This window comes from Aptenodytes forsteri, unplaced genomic scaffold (assembly GCF_000699145.1).
Source record: "Aptenodytes forsteri isolate BGI_AS27 unplaced genomic scaffold, ASM69914v1 Scaffold87, whole genome shotgun sequence".
Taxonomy (NCBI): Eukaryota; Metazoa; Chordata; class Aves; order Sphenisciformes; family Spheniscidae; genus Aptenodytes; species Aptenodytes forsteri.
Genome location: NW_008796041.1, coordinates 2,655,948 through 2,675,423, shown reverse-complemented (window position 1 = coordinate 2,675,423; position 19,476 = coordinate 2,655,948). Strand labels below are relative to the sequence as shown.

General features: G+C 43.4%; 1 protein-coding gene across 1 annotated transcript in view; it reads right to left on the bottom strand.

Annotated features, from left to right (window-relative positions):
• Window positions 1-16,288: 16,288 nt before the first annotated feature.
• The window catches only part of MEIG1 (meiosis/spermiogenesis associated 1), a 4,288-nt gene continuing 1,100 nt past the window's right edge, over window positions 16,289-19,476 (bottom strand). The window contains exons 2-3 of the mRNA XM_009285514.2: window positions 17,737-17,899; window positions 16,289-16,417 (exon numbers count right to left, since the gene is read on the bottom strand). Of these exons, the coding sequence (XP_009283789.2) occupies window positions 16,289-16,417; window positions 17,737-17,899 (292 nt within the window). The remainder of the gene's footprint in view (window positions 16,418-17,736; window positions 17,900-19,476) is intronic.

Sequence of the window (19,476 nt, the reverse complement as noted above, 5' to 3'; positions counted from 1 at the left end):
CCCCCTCGGGCGTTACACCTGCGGGGAGGGCGGGCGGGAGGAACGGGCCGACGGACGGAGGGACGGAGGGAGGGAGGGATGTGCGTGTGCGCGCATATGCGCATCTATAGGCGCGCGTGCATATACGATCATGCCGAGCCTTACGCGGGCGCGGCGCGGCTCCGCGGGACCTCCGCAGCTGCGGAGTCGCCAGCCCCGGCCCTGAGGTGGAGAGGAGTTAAGGTCACCGGTCTGTTATTTACTGTATTTACTTATTATTCAGCAAAGTCGCGTTATGTAAGCAAATCTCATTATTGATGATGATGATGCTGTGATTTGGAGACATTACAATGGCACCTTTTAAATTTTATTTTATTTTATTTTCCTTTATTTTTTATTTTGTTTTGTTTTGTTTTATTTTGTCTTGTTTTGTTTTGTTTTGTTTTTAAACGTCTGACGCTGGCAGAGGTGAAAAAATAAGCTTACGCGGTCTTCCCAGTCACCTACCAGTGTTATCTACTTAATCGAGATAAAAGGGAGCGGTTATCCCCGGAGCTGGGGCTGGTGGCAGTGAAATATTTTTGCTCTATAGGTCAGCCAAAGTTTTCGCTCGGGTTCACCAGGTGGGATCCCGTGCACTGCCCCTGCTTCGCCTAGAGCTCGCTGCTGCTTTGTCAGAGCTGGAGACGGGTTTGCGTGCGAGAAAGCCTGGGGGGGGGGTGTTGTAATTTCTTTTTTTTCTTTATTTTGTTTTTAATTGATTAAATTTATTTGTGTTAATTTAAAATGTTATTAATTTTAATTTTTTATTAATTTTATTCTTTCCATCTACATCACTTGGTCTCACAAAATATCCTTCCTCTTGGATATCCCCAGACCATCACAGCTGCAACATTTCTCCAAGTGCTTTTTCGGATGAAAATAAACCGATTAAGGTGCGCTAAACGTCACGTCTCCCAGGACAGATTTTACTTGTTCGTTCGGACTGGCTCTGTTGTTTCCCCCCAGCCCTGTCCTCCCCCGCCACACACTTCTCCACAACTTCCCAGGAGGTTTCTTGCTGGGAAGCAAAATAAACCCCAACAAAAGACAAATTCCACTAAATATCAGTGAAATTTAGTAGAAATAACACGGGCATTTCCTTCTTGCTGGATAGAAAACATTTAGAGGCCAGATCTGTAGGTAAAAAGACCAGAAAGAAGAAAAACAGCTGGAAATACTAATTGTCTGTGCAGTTGTTCGGTTGGGGGTCAATTCCTGCTCACCCCCAGTCACCCGACATCCCCCTTCAGGCCACTGGTCACGGCTCGTAGGAGCTCCCCAACTCTTGAACAAGAGTCCAGTGAAACCAGCCACTTTTCTTGCAAAACATTTCAGTCGTTTTAGGTGAAAAGCGATGCTGGGGCTGCTTGACCTCGGGGCACGTGCTGTGTACACAGGGCTCTGGGTGCACTTGATCTCCACTCAGCCTCCTGTGGCCAACGCGCTTGAAGACCAAAGCACTGCAACTTCAAAGATGAAAGGTATTAAATTCAAGCAAGGCCAGAAAATTATCAGGCTTTCGACGAGCTTGACTTCGTCCTGAGCTGAAGTACGGGGCGGAAAATCAGAAACACCTCCTGGAACCCTCCAGCATTTGTTCCCACGCTCGCTGCTTGGTGAAGAAGGGTCTCCAGGACTCAGTGGAGAGACTCTTCATGTCATCTTGAGCCACTTGGGGGAAAAAAAATCCCACGGGGTGAAGGATGTGGCTTCCTGACACACAAGTGCTCTTGACCTACAGAAACCTTACGGTTGGTTTTACGCTCGTTTTTCAGCACTTATATTCCTGAGCAGTCTCTGGCTCTGCCCAGATTAAACACGGCGGGTTGCGTAGGGTCTGGTTGGGGCCAGGGAAGCGCTGGGTTGCTGGAGGGGCGCGACTGCGGGAGTCCCCTGCGTTGCGTACTGCGTTTGTGCTTGGAGTTAGGGCTCAAAGGGACAAATGGACACAACCTCCTTCAACAGCTGTCAGCTAATTACCAATAATTAAGAACAGATGCAAAACACAGGCAAAACCTGATGAAAACCACAAACCATTCCTTGAACATAAATAGCATCAATAAATAGTTAATAGATGAGATGAGGATGCCAGCCAATGGTAGGTGGGTTTCTTAAGACAAATAAAACTGTTTTATCTGTTGCTTCACCAGAGGTTTCACTTGTGAAGCTCATTTCAAGACTCCTGTCACGTTTCTGGCCAAGGGGGGTAGGTTGTGCTTTTCTCAACCTCTTTAGGACATAAACTAACAAAACCTCCTTCTCCATTGCATCCTTCCTTACCCGTCCTCAGTGCCTCCAACACTTGAAGCTCTTAAGATTTTGGTATGAAAGGTATCTCTCGGACTGGTCAGGAGTAAGACGACCGGACTTCATCCTTAGATCTCTAGAACAGTATTTTCCATTATCAAATGCCATTAGATAATAGCCATTAGGTTGACCTCCAGGATGCAGCAGTGCGTGGTCTTCAGAGATGGGTCACAGCCCCAGTGAGCTGGTGCCATGGCAGCACCGAAATCACAGCTGGGCCTTGGTGGTGGTGTGGGACGGCCCTGGCCCCTGCGGGCTGTCTCGTGGCCCTGGGACCAGCCAAACACACCCTGAAGGGGACAAAGTGCTCAGGTGTCCGTGCTGAGCTCAGAACAGGGGAGCTACTCAGCCCATGCTTTGCTGTAGTATCTCATTTTTTAAATGCTACGTGTCTTCTCCACTTAACCGATCTGCATCTCCTGCCTGGACCACTTGTGTGCATCCAAATGCTTCTCTGGGCGACACGTTCAGTGAGTAGGCAGCAACTTTAATTTGATGAGTGAGAATCTGATTGAGCCATTAACAGATCAGACCCAATAGATAACGTAGCGGATTTAGCAGTTGACTCGGCCAAGCGTCTGTTTTCGTGATACAAATGGTTTGATAAATTGCGTCTCCTCCAGTGGATGACAACACTTGTTCAGCACACGGTGCGTCTTGTGGAGCCGGGTCCTCTTTCTCGCTAGGACACACGCTTGGATTATTAGGCAAGAAATGTCCTGTGCGATCCATTCTGCTTCTTCCGAGAGATGATGCTCCCTGGCAGCAAGTATCTCAGCGAGACCGCTGCTTGTGCACGTGGTCCCATCCACGATTTTCGTTCTCTCTGTCAGTGCACGGTGCAGCTGAATTCCTTGGGAGGCTGGGAATGAATAACTCTTTGTAGCAGTAGTCCTCAGGGGGAGGAAGGGGAGAAACAGGCTAAGATTGAAAAGTTTCTCTGAGAGATGATTTATTGGAGGCTATACAGGAATAACAGCAGCGAGAGGGGTGCGGATGCATCGAGACTCATGGGTCGCTTAGGGACAAACAGGAATTTCTGCCCTAAGCTGGGATTTCCTCCACCAGAAATGGAAAAGGAGGAGAAAGCTTTTGGTGTTGGTCATGTGATCCATGAACCGATGTGGTATAACAGCGGCACAGGCTGATGTGATCCCAGGCGAGGAATTTCTACAGGAAAAAGGAGTAATTTCTGCCACGGTAGCCGGTACCAGTGAGATCCCATCTGGAGTCTGTTCATCGTTTTGGCCACTCAAGCTCAGGAGAGACTGTTTTGTTCTGAAACAGGTATTGGGAGGAGCTCAACAGTGGGATGATCGGCACAAGGGCCTGTCTTCCAAGAGAAGACTGAAACGCTTGGCTTGGTTAGCCCTGCAAAAGGGAGGCCAAGAAGGGATACTGTGGTTTTTATACATAGCATGGGAAGGAGTAAATGCTAAGGAGTGAGATAAAATGTTGAAGCTGAAGGGTTATGTTGGCACAAGAGCAAATGGCTATGAAGGATGCACCTGTAGTATCGTGTTCAGACTGGGGGATTTCAGTCAATCGAAGGAGAGCAGCTCTAGGACAACCTTTCAGGCAGAGGAGTGGGGAGCAGAAAACCAAATTGCTTTAGAGATGGAGTTTGAGTGACTTGTGAAAAAATAGTATGAGGTGGGGAAAGGGGGTTGGCATTGGAAATTAGACATCCTTTTCAACCTGAAGTCCTTTTTCCACTTTTTTCCATTTCTTTTTCAATTTGGCAGCAGATCCTACTCCATCCATGGACTAGAATGCATTTGGTGTGGTCCCTCTCCTGCAGCCAGAGCTCCAGGAGCAAGCCCTGCTGCCATCAAGAGGCTGACACACATGACTCGGGATGCAGGATCCACTGAGCTCATGTTTCACAGCTCATCAAACTTCTGAAACCTTCCTTGGAAAATGAGACCAAGCCTCTAGTCCTGGCACATGTGGTTAAAGACCTCGCTACCTTAACATTTATGTTAGTACTCAAAATACATGTCTCATTCTCTGTGAAAATGCTATCAATCTTCCTCACAGATATTCCGTACCGTACTTGGTTGGGCAGTGATGCAGCGTGGGTGCGCGGGGTGTCCACACCACGTTTCTGCTGATGCTCACTCACAGGACAGATCGCACAACAGAGCGGTTGGTTTTCTGCCACATTTCAAAGCTTAGGGGATCCTGCGTTCCCTCTTTACTACCCGGTGGAATTGAACAAATGATAAAACGATTTGCCCCGTTTGCTTGGCGATTTGTTGTCTTTCCCACACAGACTTTTTCTTTGCAAAAACTGAATCAAGCTGTATTGTCTGAGAATAAAGACAAGCTGCTGACATCAAGTTCATAACAAGAGCATCCATGACTGCCACAATTTTGATGCTCCATAATACTGACTCACTTCTTTCTACAATTTAAAGTAAGTATATCAATCTTCAGTGAAAAGTACGCACACTTTTCAGGTCTGAAATAAAAAACAACCGGCTTTTTAATGGAGGAAATTATATAAAAGGAAATTTCAGATGGTTTAACATTACAAAGGTTTGTTCTGCTCAGGTTGGACACAATTTGCCTTCCCTTGTTCCAGGGGTTTGCATGCTGAGCTTTAGCTCTCCTTTCTCAAAAATAGGCCTGGCACTGCTTCCAAGAAGTAGATTTGGCCCATAAATTGCAGAGAGCTTTGGAGTATCTTTAGAACATCAGCACCGTAGACTCGTAAAAAAAATATATGCTCTCTCCTGTCTAATATTTTATTTATTCTAAAGGCCATCATATGGTTTTTCCTGTACTCTGGGCGAAGATTTAATTCAGCACGTATATGAAAATTTTAATATATCCCAAGGCTAATTATATATCATTGTCATTGCTGCTGCTGCCTCTGTAACTCATCAGCTGGCTGTTCAAGTCCCAAGGTGGTCAGTAACTCATCTGTGCAGGCAATGCTGTCTTCAGCTCTTCACCGACCCGGCTCTCTGATGCTCTGCATGTCCTTTCAAGTGATCTAATGTGCTGGGTTTTCTAAAGCATAAATTTATTCCGTAACTCTTTGTTAACACTGGCTTTCTGCTGCAATTTATCTTAGTCGCTGCTCCAGCAACATCAGCCACTGCTCTCCTGTCTCCTTCCCCGCAGCGATTTCAGCTTCCCGACACAGCTGTTAGTGAGTGCAGCCTGATAGTTGGTTTTTGCACCATTAAATCAGCCTTCAGCTCCCAGGGCGATGGCCCTTTGGCTATTCCATTTGCCATGCTTTACTTTGAAAGGATACAATTTTCTTTGGAGCTTTCTAACAAAGCTTCCACAACCCCAAATTCCTGGAGGACCCCGAGCTGTTTTCACATGTTTTTAAGGCCAAAGGGAACATGATTAACAAACTTGCTTCGTTACAGTGGACTTTAAACTCATCTCTGTCCTAACAAATCATCCAACAGCTCCCAACCTGAAGAAATGCTCTGGAAGAATTAAAAATGGACAAGATGTTCACGACACTGAGATCCCTCTCGGTCGTCCCAGAAGAGTTGTGCTTGTCTCCCTCTGTGGAAGGAGTCACCCAAGCCTGGCAGATCATCAATGGGAAAACCAGCTTGAGGACTTCCACTCCTCCACCCCAGAGCTAGGGGCATGATTTTTTCCAATTAATCCTGCAGTGCTGAGATTGTACATTTCTTGCCTTTGCATGTGCCAGGGGGACGTGTCTGCTGCAAGGACACGGGGTTTCTGAAGGTTGCGTGTGAAAAGAGAAGAGAAACCAAAACCTTTCTGTTTTGCTGTTCCCACGGTTGGTTTTACTTAGTAGCTGCCAACAAGGACCGAGAAGTTTTTAAACTGATACCAGGCGGTGTTACAGACATATTCAAACTGAAAAAAAATCAAAACCAAAATTCAGAAAAATATTTCTAGCATACTCTATCTGTAATCTGGTGATCTAGCCAAAGCTCCTTGCTCGCTTCCCTTGGCTTATTGTAACTTTCTTTGAGTGCCTTCCTTGCAGCTTTTGGAGATTTTCCCTTAAACAAGGATTCATGCATTATTTTAGCGTTAATGGAGAACTCCAGTGGCAGTGGGACCCAAAGGGCAGATGCCACGTGGGGGAACACAGCACTGCTGGAGTGACTGGCAGCGGCACCGCGGGGCTGGGGCTGACATGAGCAGCCTGTATCCGTCAGCTCCCTGGACGTTACGGTCATTGCCTGGGACATGGGGAGGAACATTGGCCCAACAGGAGGGGGAAAAACAGTCACGGCCTTTTCTCGTTTGCAGTCAAGGAGAGGTTTGGGGGAGGCAGTCAGCAGAGGGAGGCATGTGCTCACAGATTCAGTGTGAGCCTCGGCCCGTGGCATCCCTCTGAGCTGGGAAATACAGGCAGCAGGCTTTAAATGGTACTGCAAAACTATTTCATTTTACTTTTTCCACATTTATGTTTAGCTCTTGGAGATCAGATGAGAAATTGAACAAATGAAGAAGCTGAAACATTCAGAGTCGGGGATGTGTTGTCCGAATTATTCATTATAATCTTCACTCTCCTTTGGGTTTTCCAGCAGTTTGAGTTTCATGAGGATTGTGGATTCTCCCTCCTTTATGTTATCTTATTTCATGTATCACAGAAGCTTTCCCATCTGCTCCTTCATAGCCCGAAATCTCAACGGAAAGAGTCACAGCATTTGATAGAAGACGGTTTAGAGAAAAAATATCTTCAAGATTTTTTATTTTTGAGAAAAAGTATCTTCAAAAAGAGAAATGTTTCATTAAAATATATATACATATGCACATGTATCATGAAAATTTCCCTTCTGAGCCTCTGATACGTGTATAAGCAACTTACTTACCAACATCCAGCTCTTCTTTCAGGTTGGTGGCAGACTCTAAGTGGGGCAGCAGCTGTGGGCCTGCTTCAAAACATCCCTTTGAAGAGCAGGGGAAAGGCGCTTGAACTGACACTGGTCATTTCCTTGTTTGGAGCCTGTGCACCAGCTGAACGGCGAAACCAGCCCTCTCATCTGCTCCGTTTGCAAATTAGACATCACTTGTCAGCCCAGGGAGGGTGGCAGTAACGTCACAGGGAAATCTGGATTGTTACTGTATTTTCAAGAGGAAAAAAGTGCTACTTCTAATAAATTACAAAAAGACACAGAACAACAGTACCACCTCCTGATTTTGCAGGTTTTCTATCTTGTCATTTAGGCTTTCCACAGCAGGATGAACAGAAAAAGAAAAATCTCCCCCTCCTTGTTCTTCCTCGTTGTGTGCATATGGTCCCCTTGGCACCGCCACATCCTTGAGATACGGAATTTTGTGATGCTCTCTGCGGAGAGGGGAGATGAAAGGCCTTCCTCGCCTGCAGCAAGCATGCTTCACTGTGCCAGGAGAGGTCATCCCACCAGCAGCGAGGGTCTGCGTGACTCCTGCATCTTCCCAAGTCACCTCAAGGCTATCTGGCAGCCAAACGCATCCAGGAGAAGGAGGTTTCCTTCCCAAAACTCGGTGTCCCCAAGGCACACGCTCCATTAAACGGTGGTTAGCCATGGGATGACTAAGACACCTGCCTGAAATCCAGACTGCTGCCTCCTATGCTGAAATATTTCCAGCTGGCACTGCCAGCAACCATGGGCTTTTTCTTCTCCATGGGCTGTGCAATTCAAAACCTGCGGCAGCTACAGCCTCTGAATTGAAAAGCGAGTCATTTAAATCCTGTTTGCACAGGGGAGCTGTTATCTTACTAAAAGTTCATGGATTTTGCAGAGTCTGGGTGTGGAGGGCTTCATCTCACGTGAGAGGTGTGAACCTCTCATCTCGGGGTCTCGCACAGCACCAGTCACTGCTTTTATTTAGGTAACTCCGGGCTGAGATTGATGGTAGTGGTTAGAAACTGTTAGTCCTCAGGCGGTAAAATAAGATGTTCCAGAAACAAAACCTCCAAAGCGCCTATTTCTTCATCTATCCTGTGGCTCGTCACTGATACTTCAAATCAGACAAGATGCATCCAATCAGCTGAGCACAGATGAAAATACTTTCTAACCCCTTTTTCTTTATTGACAGAGTCCTAGTGTATCCACTTCATTAATTTACCGCTGATTAGAATCTGCTTAGTCTAGTATCATTCCTTTTCCTTTTAAGTAGCAGATCACGTTGACCTTCCATCAGTCCTCTGGCACCTCTCCAATTTTCCAAAGTTTGTTAAGATCTAAAAATTAGTAAATTAGAGAGTCCTGAGTTACTGGTCTTAAGACTGGGAGTGTACATGACCCCGGACTTCTCAGCTGAAAGTGTTTATATTTAGCAGGTGATGCTTCACATCCTCCTTGGTTACAGATGGTAAATTATTTCTTCTGGTGTGGATGGATCCTCCTTCTTTGCTCTGATATAGTAAAGCAGGAATTATGAATATTTGGTGAGTTTTCTTCTATCTGATGGATGCAAATGGTAAAATTCTAAATAACAGAGAAGCTGTTCCTGAACTAAGATTCCCAATGACATTTTAATGTCTTCTTACCGTCTGTAGCATACTTAAGCTTTTATATTTCTTCTGTTTCTTTTGCCTTGCATTCTCAATCATCTTCTTGCAATATACACACTACCAATGAATATCTCTTCTAAACACCTGTTCTGAACTCATCCTTCAGATACATAAATCTTTCTTCTCTGTTGAAATATTGCTCTGGTCTGACAAAATATTAGTCCAATGACATTTTAAATAAATCTCTGTGTTTGTAGTTGCAAAGGTGGTGATCTTTCTCACTTGTTGAGACCAAAGCTGTAAGTGATAGGCTCTCAAAGAGAGATTTCATGTTTTAATGAGCATCTCCTCAAAACAGTGATCTTTCAGCCCTTGGTATGTAGACCTCCTCCCTGTTGAAGAGTCGGTGGAGAGAAGCAGGGTCCCTCTCGGCTGCGACTCAAGTGCCTTCTGAACAAGATGAAGATGGATCCGTTGGGGAGGTTAGGATAAGGAGTCCAGTGGGCTCCACCCGCCGCAGCCGCAGAACAGGGCTACAGAGCAAGAGCTCCACCGTCCGTAGCTTCAGGAGACCAGGGCCATGGAAAGAGGCAGGCCTACAGGGCCGCCGTGCTCCTTTCTCCAGAAACACTGCCCAACGCATTCCCGTACTGAGCGTGCCTGGCTCCAGCCCATCTCTCTATGCACAGCATCCTAGCACCTATCTCCTAGCACCCACAGCCCACCTGCTGGCTCTTCCCCGCTTGCATCCCAGCGTCGACTCTTCCTCAAAAACGTCGTGTATTTGGCACAAGCATGTCCCCCGGGGCAGTGCAGCGCAGCTGACATCCTCTAGACACCCTGGGCAAAAATGAATAACCTGCCATGCGTCCAGTCTGCCTGCTTTTTGCAAAATCAAGCAGCTGCCAGCAGCTTATCCACCCAAGCAGGACATCTTCCCCTTGGCTGAGGCATTCGGGCGCTCCTGCCAAGGCAGGATGAACATCTGCAGCGAGATGCTGGGACTGCGTCCTGCTTCCCCAGCCAACAAGAACTGAGCTACTGCCAGCAAGGGAGGAGGTTTCTGTGGGTACAAGACCGCTGGCAAAATGCTGATGCATCTGCGTGATTGACTCCCTACACACGCTCATCCTTCCCTGAACTCATGTGCCCTTTTTCCCTCCCTCCCCCATCCTCCTCCTCCTCCTCCTGTTTTTAGGCATTCCCTTCCCTTTGTCTCCACGTCCTTAGAGCTGCCACCTGCCTAGACATCTGCAGCAGCAGGACAGAGGTCCTGCTGAGTAGGTGCCTCTACATGGCATCATCCTTCACATCACAGCCAAGCTGCCTGCCTTGGGGAGGCTGGCGTGAGGACATGTGAAATATGAGAGCATCTGGTTCAGTGAGTTATTTGGTTAAGGACTATTCTGTACCATAGAAATAACAAATAACGAGGAAAATGCTAAATTAAACAGGCAGACACACAAACATTAATGAGCAGGTGATGAGAAAGTTAATAACGGAGGCCAGAGCCTGTCAGGCACTGACTGATGGGCCATTAAAAGAACTACTCCAGCCTTGGAGAGGGTCAGCCTCCATTTTGTAACTGATAAGGAGGAGGAAATATGGTTAACATGAATATTAAGGGATATTTGAGGGGAGGTTGGGGGACTGACTGAATGATGTTATGGGGAAGGACCACAGACAGAAAGGGAAGGATCAGGGTGGAACAAGTATGGGAAAGATGGTGAGGAAGGAGGATGGAGGGGCTAGAGGTGTGTGAGCAGGCTGTCGGGCAGGATGTTCACCTGGCTGAGCCCTGCCCCTGATCCCTGCAGTCTGGCCTGTCTTCTTATTAAATCCCATTCTTAATTACCTTTTCTGTGTCATCTCACTGTCTATCCTGTGTGCCAGCCCCTGGCATGTAGTCACCAGTCACCCTCCCAAATGCTGTTTGCGAGTGTGCTGAGCTTCAGACTTGAAGTAAATGCAAAGTCTCAACTGCAACAAGAAAGAAAATGTGTTTTATTAAGTAATTACAACTTGCCAACAGGTGCTCAGCACAGGCATGCTACTAAGCAAGCAGCTCCTAAAAATAAATATAAATCCAGTGGAACTAGGGTAATAGGAGAAAACCTGCAAAGACCATAAGGCAACTCCATTCAAGCTGCTTTCAGATAGACTTCACTCGTATCAGACAACGTGAGGAACAGCGGCATCAACAGCTGTTGAGTAACAAAGTTGTCTTTAAAGAGGTTGAAGCCGGTGTGAGAGACTGAAAGAGTTAATGTCTCAAACATTGTGATAAAACAAGTCACGGTCTGCATGGCAGCGATAAACCTTAAACGAGAGGTCAGATAACTCAGGACGCGGAGGGCATGCTGGAGGGCGTGCTGGAGGGTGCGCAGTTCCATGTTCTGATAGGCCCGGCAGGACAACGCACCATGTATGGCCCAAGGTCACACAGAGTTTATTTGGGGAAGGGGTTCACGACCACCCCCCCCAATGGTGCCTGCACAAAGGATCAGGAGCTACATAACTCCCCGAGAGGCAGGAACTAGACTATAAGAGGCACAACTCCAAGGAGCCGTGCGCGCGCCCATCACCGGAGGATTGCCACGTCTGTCATCGTCATCGCGGGATCCAAGGGTGGTGATCTCTCCCTCTCTCTCCCCCCCCCTTTCCTTTTACTCTCTTTCCTTCTCTTCTTATAAATGCCTCAATAGAATCCACACCGCCTATTATCACACTTTCCAAGTTTAAGTTGCATGTTCCATAAATAAAGTGTTTAATTGATCGCCTGGTGTCATTTCACCTTAATTTAGCCCAAGGGAATCACGAAACTGCTACGACCCCCTGAGTCACCCAGTCTGGGTTGTAACAGCCGGTCAATCATTTTCAGCACCTTGAAACAAGGGAACCATGTTTGAAAAACAAAAGGTTGAGGTTCAAGTGTGTTCAGAGCTGGAAAGACAACTGTCCACTCGGGTACCAAAGTGAAAATTAAAATGCTTATACCACTTTTTTTTGTGCCGCGCTTTGAGCTGCTGTGACTGTAAAGCAATCAAATAACCATAGTATCACTTTCAGACAATACTGTTCAATAATCAATTCAAGTAAAGGCTGAAAACATAGGAAACCAGCCTAGAACACACAAATGCAGCCTTTATTTCCCCAGTGTGACCGGATGAATTCAGAGAGGTTGCATCCTTGCCATTTCTCTTGTAGCTGTCAAACACAAAGCCTGAAAAGTAGGTCTCACAAAAGTTTGTTTTACCTCCTTTTGTGAGCTTCAACAGGCACAGAAAGCATTTATTCTTGTCTTGTGCAAAGCCATGAAGTGAATTAGAATTAGACCAAGTACATGAGACTTGGGCAGCTGGTAAGCGCTTGCTAACAGGGAGCCCTGCCATCATCCATTTGTTGAGCTGCTGCAAATGGTCATTGAAAGCGTGACAGTGTTCCCTGATAAGAGGAACACCAACAGATAAGAAAAGTACCTTGGAAAGTATTTTCACAGAATTACTTTTTATTAAGACTCAAATCTGCAAAATAGCACATATTTTCATCTCTAAGCAATAAAATGGAGAGATAGGATTTTATCTCTATCTCTTTGAAGTTACTAAAGTTCAGTTAAAAGTTTTTGTAATGGTGTTCAGAAAGAAGTTATTTATCTTGATATGAACTGTTGTGTCACCCTTAAAATGAAGCACAGCTTCCCCAGATTGCTTACTTCCGATACTTTTTCACAACTTAGCAACCTTAAATTAAGACACAAGTAAGCTAACAGTTCTCAACATGCTTAAAACTGAGGTGTCAGACAAGACATTTCAGTTACAGATTTATCAAATAAGAGAAAATACCAACACATTAAATTCTTTTGGCAGTTTTTTTGACTGAAAGAGATACATCCAGCATAACGGCAGCAGAGGAAAACTTGTTAGTACTCGAGTATCAGCTTCCTGCTCAACAAGCACAGCTGAATACCAAAGCCACTTCAGGAAGAGCTTTGACAGGCTGGAGGAGTGGGTCTATGTGAGCCTCATGAAGTTCAACAAGGCCATGTGCAAGGTCCTGTATCTGGGTCAGGGCAATCACCAGCCCCGCGGAGAAAGACTTGGGGGTACTGGTGGATGAATAATTGGACATAATCCAGCAATTATGCGCTCGCAGCCCAGAAAGCCAACCGTATCCTGGGCTGCATCACAAGCAGCATGGCCAGCAGGTCGAGGGAGGTGATTCTGCCCCTCTACTCTGCCCTGGTGAGACCCCACCTGCAGTACTGCGTCCAGCTCTGGAGCCCTCAGCATAAGAAAGACACGGACCTGTTGGAGTGGGTCCAGAGGAGGGACACAAAAATGACCAGGGGGATGGAACACCTCTCCTATGAAGAAAGGCTGAGAGAGTTGGGGTTGTTCAGCCTGGAGAAGAGAAGGCTTCAGGGAGACCTTCTTGCAGCCTATCAGTACTTCAAGGAGGCTTATAAAAAAGATGGTGGCAGACTTTTGAGCAGGGCCTGTTGCGACAGGACAAGGGGGAATGGCTTTAAACTAAAGGGGGGTAGATTTAGACTAGATAGAAGGAAGAAATTTTTTACACAGAGGGTGGTGAAACACTGGCACAAGTTGCCCAGAGAGGTGGTGGCTGCCCCATCCCTGGAAACATTCAAGGTCAGGTTGGACGGGGCTCTGAGCAACCTGATCGAGTTGAAGATGTCCCTGCCCACGGCAGGGGGGTTGGACTAGCTGACCTTTAGAGGTCCCTTCCAACCCAAACCATTTTATGATTCTAAGAATTAACTCAAGCAAACATCTTTATACTAGATTAATGTTATTTTGTGATCACAGACAAACTTGAACTCAGGCAAGAACCCCCGTTACCTGTTTCTTTTTAAAGAGAGGAACCCTTTTGGCTTCACAGCTAAGGCCATTACACAGCTAAGGTCTTTAGAAAACAGAGTGGTTTTAAGTAACCTTAAGTTTGGCATGAACTGGAGTGAAATATGGAAATGAACTGGATGTCAAAGGACAATTATAACTGAAACTGTCACTGCCAGTACAAAACCTGCTATTTTGCTAGTGAAGTGAGTGAACTCCCAAATACAGAATTAGGGCTGACAAAGGCTATGTCTGTAAACTGGTCTCCAGCACTAATGACAAGGCTTTTCTTTCATTTTCATCCCATTAATCTTTTAAATATTACACTGAGATTCAACCTTTTAGCACACTGACAATGCTGCAAAATGTAAGTAATAAAATCTAGGTAATTCACTGTCTCAAAGTGAGAAGAATCTGCCAACTCATACAAAATCAGCATTTCAGAAGTGGAACATGAATTCCCATGCTACTTGTCTGAAATGAAAAGAAATCTCCATGGGCTGTATGAAACGCACACTCATCATTTTTAAAACATAATACGAGAGAGAAAACATCCAGCAGTACTGCAAAAACATTGAGGTGTAGTCAGGTAAAATGAGGGAAGCTCAGAATAATCTTCTACATTTGTTTCAATTTTTAAAAGTCTTTCTTTAAAAAAAAAGTTAAACTCCAGAAAGTTACCTGCAATTTTAATTCCTGTTCTTGAATACCCAACTATGTCTTTTTTATAGACTGAGAAAACAGCTGTACCAAACATTCTCACTTATTCTATGTGTGCTGATAGCAGTAATTTCTGCCAATAAAATTGAGTTGGCTATACAGCATATCTATTCTTGTGAATTTTTTAAAGGTTCTTTTCATGTCCACTGGAAAATTTCCTTTTTAGGAATCTATGAAGTTAACAAAGTGACATCCACTATCTCAAAGTAACAAAATAGATGGATTATCCTGATAATTGTTCTGTTCCCACTATTTGATTGCAAAGTATGCAAAACGTCCTCTCTTAAAAAGTACACTGAGCAATTCAAATAGAAAAGAAATCATAATGAAAATCTGAAGTGAAATTTACTGCAGCAATGTTTTATTTCTGTCATTGCAGTAACTCTCTATTTATATGCCATTAAAACCTTCCTGGAATAAAAAAGCTTCACAGTGGCTTCTGAGTACCTTTCAGTCATTTCTCTAACAGAGCTCATACAAATTCAAGCTAAAAATTTCTGAGTAGTCTAAATAAGGTGACTAGATCATTGTCACCTATTGTCACTGAGATCTTCTGAATATTGCATCTATACTACTGATTTTGACTTGGAGCTGTAAGTCCTCTATTTTGCATCTTGAGTTGGCCACCATCTTAGGTTCAAATGAAGGAAGAATATCCGTAAGACAGGTGGTCAAATGTACACTGCTAATCCATGCCTAAAACCTAGTTTAGATACCCCTTGGTTTACAGTCTAGAGACAGGAGATATTAATAACACTTTTTCTGTAACTACCACGAACACACCTACTGGTTTACATAACAATAATCTGTTCTACTGGTCAATTATCTAGAGTTTTGGCATCTTAAAGTACTTTAGTTAAATTCCCTAATGAGTGAAGGTAAGTATGGAACCTCGCGTTTACCGTGTCCATACCGTAGCACACGTATGGACAGCTTCTGCAGAGCTGATGTCACAGCAACATGTTCAAAGCAAATGTTACATATCTACATTTGGAAGAAATTAATTGTGCCCAGAAGAGCCCACTTCTCTCCATTCAGAACAAAGGGTGTCCAAATGACAAGGGCAGGTGTAGATGTTGACAATGTGACATTTGAAGTTAGATGAGATGAATTCTGCCCAGAAATCCCACATATCATCTGCATAAGTTACTTAACCTTAACTATTACATGGTATGGATTTCATGTTCTCCCTGCAGTTTTGTACTCCCTGAACCCACCATAGGGAAATCCACAATCTTTCGCCCCCCCCTCCATAAAAAGGCATATGCTAGCAAGTCAATTAATACTTCCTCCTCAAGTAATTAACACTTGCACCTGACAAAAATACTTTGGAGATACCTTACCTATTGCTCAGGAAGACATTTTTGTTGTGACTGTTTCCACCACAATAACTAGTTTTTAAATCTGCAGCTTAGCACTGGTCCTCGCTACTTGATTGTTCGGTGTCCTTCACTAAATTCTCTGCTTGTTATTCTTGCTATTCTCCACGGGAACTTTAGCCTTTTGGCCTTACTTTGGCCCTTCGTAGTCTTGCAACCTTTAGCTGTACCAAGAGACTGTGGTTGACATTAGCCAGTGTCAACAAGATTATATTGTTTTGAATAAAGATTGATGCCTCTACTTACAATGGTCTTTGCACACAGTTAAACCAATTATATGATGATGCCCACTTGCCAGCTTTTTATCTTTTTGATGTCAAAACATTTGTAACTAGGAAAATGAGAGACAATAAGATTTTCAGTTATAGCAGGAAAAAACTGGAATTCCTATGTCTATGGTTCCAGTCTTCTCCACATTTCCTGTATTCCCCCTTCTATCCAAGAATGACATCGATACTTAAGGTAAGTCAGATTACACAAATCTCATTTACTTACAGATTCTAACAAACAAACAGGTTTATAAAAAATACAAACATATTAGAATAACAAAACTAATACACATAAACTTTCACTTTAGGGACTTCTTTGTCTTCGCATTCTCTTTGTTTATCATAATAATAGAATGTATTATCCCTTCTCTGAAGTTTCTTAACAAATCCCGTTTCTGGCCAACACTCTACCTAAGAAGAATAAAAAGAATATACATTCACCTGAACAGGCTCACATTGAATTATGTTTGTGCATTAGATTGGAAAGAATATCAGGTATACTTCCATGGGAAAACCTCATTTGCATCTGAACACTACTTTGCTATTTATTTGCTTAGCTTTTAAAAAAAGATTAAGAGCAAAATGTCAGAAACCAGTTTTCTGGTCTAGTATAAAGAATTTTGTCATCAGAAAAGTCTAGAAATTAGGATCTAAGAATATCTGATAGACTAGAGTCATTTAAAAAGTGGACTAGTCAAAGCTTTTAAAATACATTGTTTAGGGAAAAAACATTGATGCTATTCAGTACTCTCAGCGGCTAAAAGATTCCACTTCTGTAAGACTGACACACAGTTTCTTTGGGATCCTTCTGACCATGAAAAATGTGTGCATCATGCTTTTCATTAGCAATTTCATAAAAATAAAGTGAGCTACATGTATCATAGTCTCAAATACAGCAGGATCAGTCCTGCAGGAAACCAGCACCATCCTGGTGCTCTTCAGTGTTCCACAATGTGAAGCTTTAAACAAAAGGCTTGAGCACTTGTATGTTCAACAGCTTTATGGCTTTAGTAGCTATCTGCAGCTTGAACACCTATGACTACTTCTGATTAAATTGAACCTTAATAATCAGGTAATAAGAATCTTATTTCTCTTCCAGGCAGGGTTGACAATAGGATGTCAAACTACAGCATTCTCTAACCAGAGAGTCCCAGAAGTAGTAGCTTCATCACTTACCTTATTACTTTAGACACACAGCTGAGTTATTTGCTAAACGTAAGAGCCTTAATATTCATGCCACCTATATTATAATTGCATCATTAATAACTACTGCATTATGGAAACATAATATGGAGTAAACAAGACATTTCAAAATGTGTAAATTGAAAGAGAACCACTGCCAGATCCTGGCAAGTTTGAACAGAATGCATGCTCATTTTACACTGAGTAAGCGGTGTTCTTTAACTTTTGTCAGGGTTTAATTATTTATGGTTATGCCCTGCCATAAATCTTAAACAGACTGTTCCTACCACACTAATTACAGGATTTCTTTTTGCACAGTTAAAGGAATTTATGCCACAGCCTTTACAGTGTTATCCAAGCCCACGACAAAAGAATAAACTGCATCTTATTATGCACATCAACGTTTTGCTATATTTTGAGCTAACTGGATGAGGAGTGACTTTCTTAGGAACATTCTGCACCATTAAGCGGCACCTCCATTTTTATTTAATCGTCTAACATGAGACAGAAGTTTAAAGTAATAACCCTTGCAGAGTTCTAAATCTTACCATATCAACTTGTTTTACTTGTTTATATTCAACCTCATCTCTGTATCCTGCTTGCTGAAATCTGTATAAGTTCTCTACATCATCTGACCATTTTTTGGCATGATGTATAGATTTTGGGTTGATGTCAGCTTTAGCCATGACTCCAGAAACTTCAGGCTTTTTCCTGAAATTAGATTTTTAAAAATTAAATAGAGAAGACAGAAGCAAGCGATTTTGTTAGGGACATATAGAAATAGGTAGAACAAAATTTAAAAATAAAGGAATTACAGACAGTACAACATTATCTGCCCCTCAAAGTCTGAGGTTAAAATATAAGCAGTTGGAATCAAATTAAATGCACTACTTGATCTCAAACAAACCCAAATCATCTACACTTCTATATACACCTCGACACTTCTACACCTCGACTTAACCTACCTAAAATTTATTTGTGCATATTGATGCATTAAAAAATATATAAAATACAGTAATTTTTTTAATTGCACATCTTCGCAGTTGCCATCCCTTTGGGGCAGGCAGTTTTTCAGGTTTTTCTTTCTTCCTACTGAAGGGACACCGAACTGGGAACCACAAAATGGAGAGCTGGGCTGTTACTGAAGAACAGCAAACACTCAGGATGGGAGAGGAGGGGAAAGGAGAAATACACTGCCAGTCACGTGGCCACAGTGGAGAGGACAAAGATGAGGACTTAAGAAATAAATTGGATAAGGAGGCAAGGCACACAACCTACCAAAATTCATCCTATTCTACCCTTGCCCCATCAAAATCTGCACTGCCTGCCACTGACTTCCTCCTCACACAAAACCCATTTGTTCAATCTGCTGAGAAATAGTAAATAGGTTAATCAACTGCTAAACCTGCACAGAGCAGAACTGGGACAAGATGAAATTCAAACTGGAAAAAAAAAAAAATAATAAAATAACCAATAAAAAAAAAAATTGTGGAGTCAGTAGAAACTCGCCAGGCAGGGATTTGAACTATATTTCAAAAAAATATGAATCACTTGACTTCTACCTTATATCTGAATTTCATTGCATTTGCTTTCCTGAGTGTATCTTATTCTGCTACTAAAATAGAACTTTATGCTGCCTCTGCAAGCAAAATACACAGAACACTATCATGCCTAGTAGATATGATCAGAAATGAGTCCTCTCCTAGTTTTGTAATGTCGCCAAGTTTCAGCTTCATAATTAGGAAGGTATCTTCAAAGAAAGAGAAAAAGCTTCTGGATTTTGTAGTGAGAGGATGAACACAGTCTCACTCCCTGGGGGTAGTATGCTGCCTCCAAATCCTGCGCACAGAGTAAAATTTCCTTACTTAGCAAGTTCCTATATCAACTGACAGCTTGAAAAGTTGAATGCTGATGTCTTATCAAATGCACAAATGCCCTTAAGTCTGTTAGAAAGGCAGAAAAGGAGAAAAAAAAATATCGCACCACAGCATACAGATCTTTGGGCAAATGATATCAAGAATTATTGTTATCATAATGTGGAAATAGCAGAAGTCTGCATTTCTGTTGTCTAACCGTATGAGAGCCATTAGCACACAAAGAAAGGGCCTTTCATCTCTTACTGCATACACTTTATTAAAGATCAATAAAAATATGCACAAGGGCTCTCTTCTGGCACAGTTCCGCACTCCAAACATTCTTTTACCAGGCTCTGCAGCATTTTGTAATTGAAGGCAGCCATTTGCTAAAAAAAAAAAAAAAAAAAAAAAAGGAGGGTTTCCCCCCCAGAT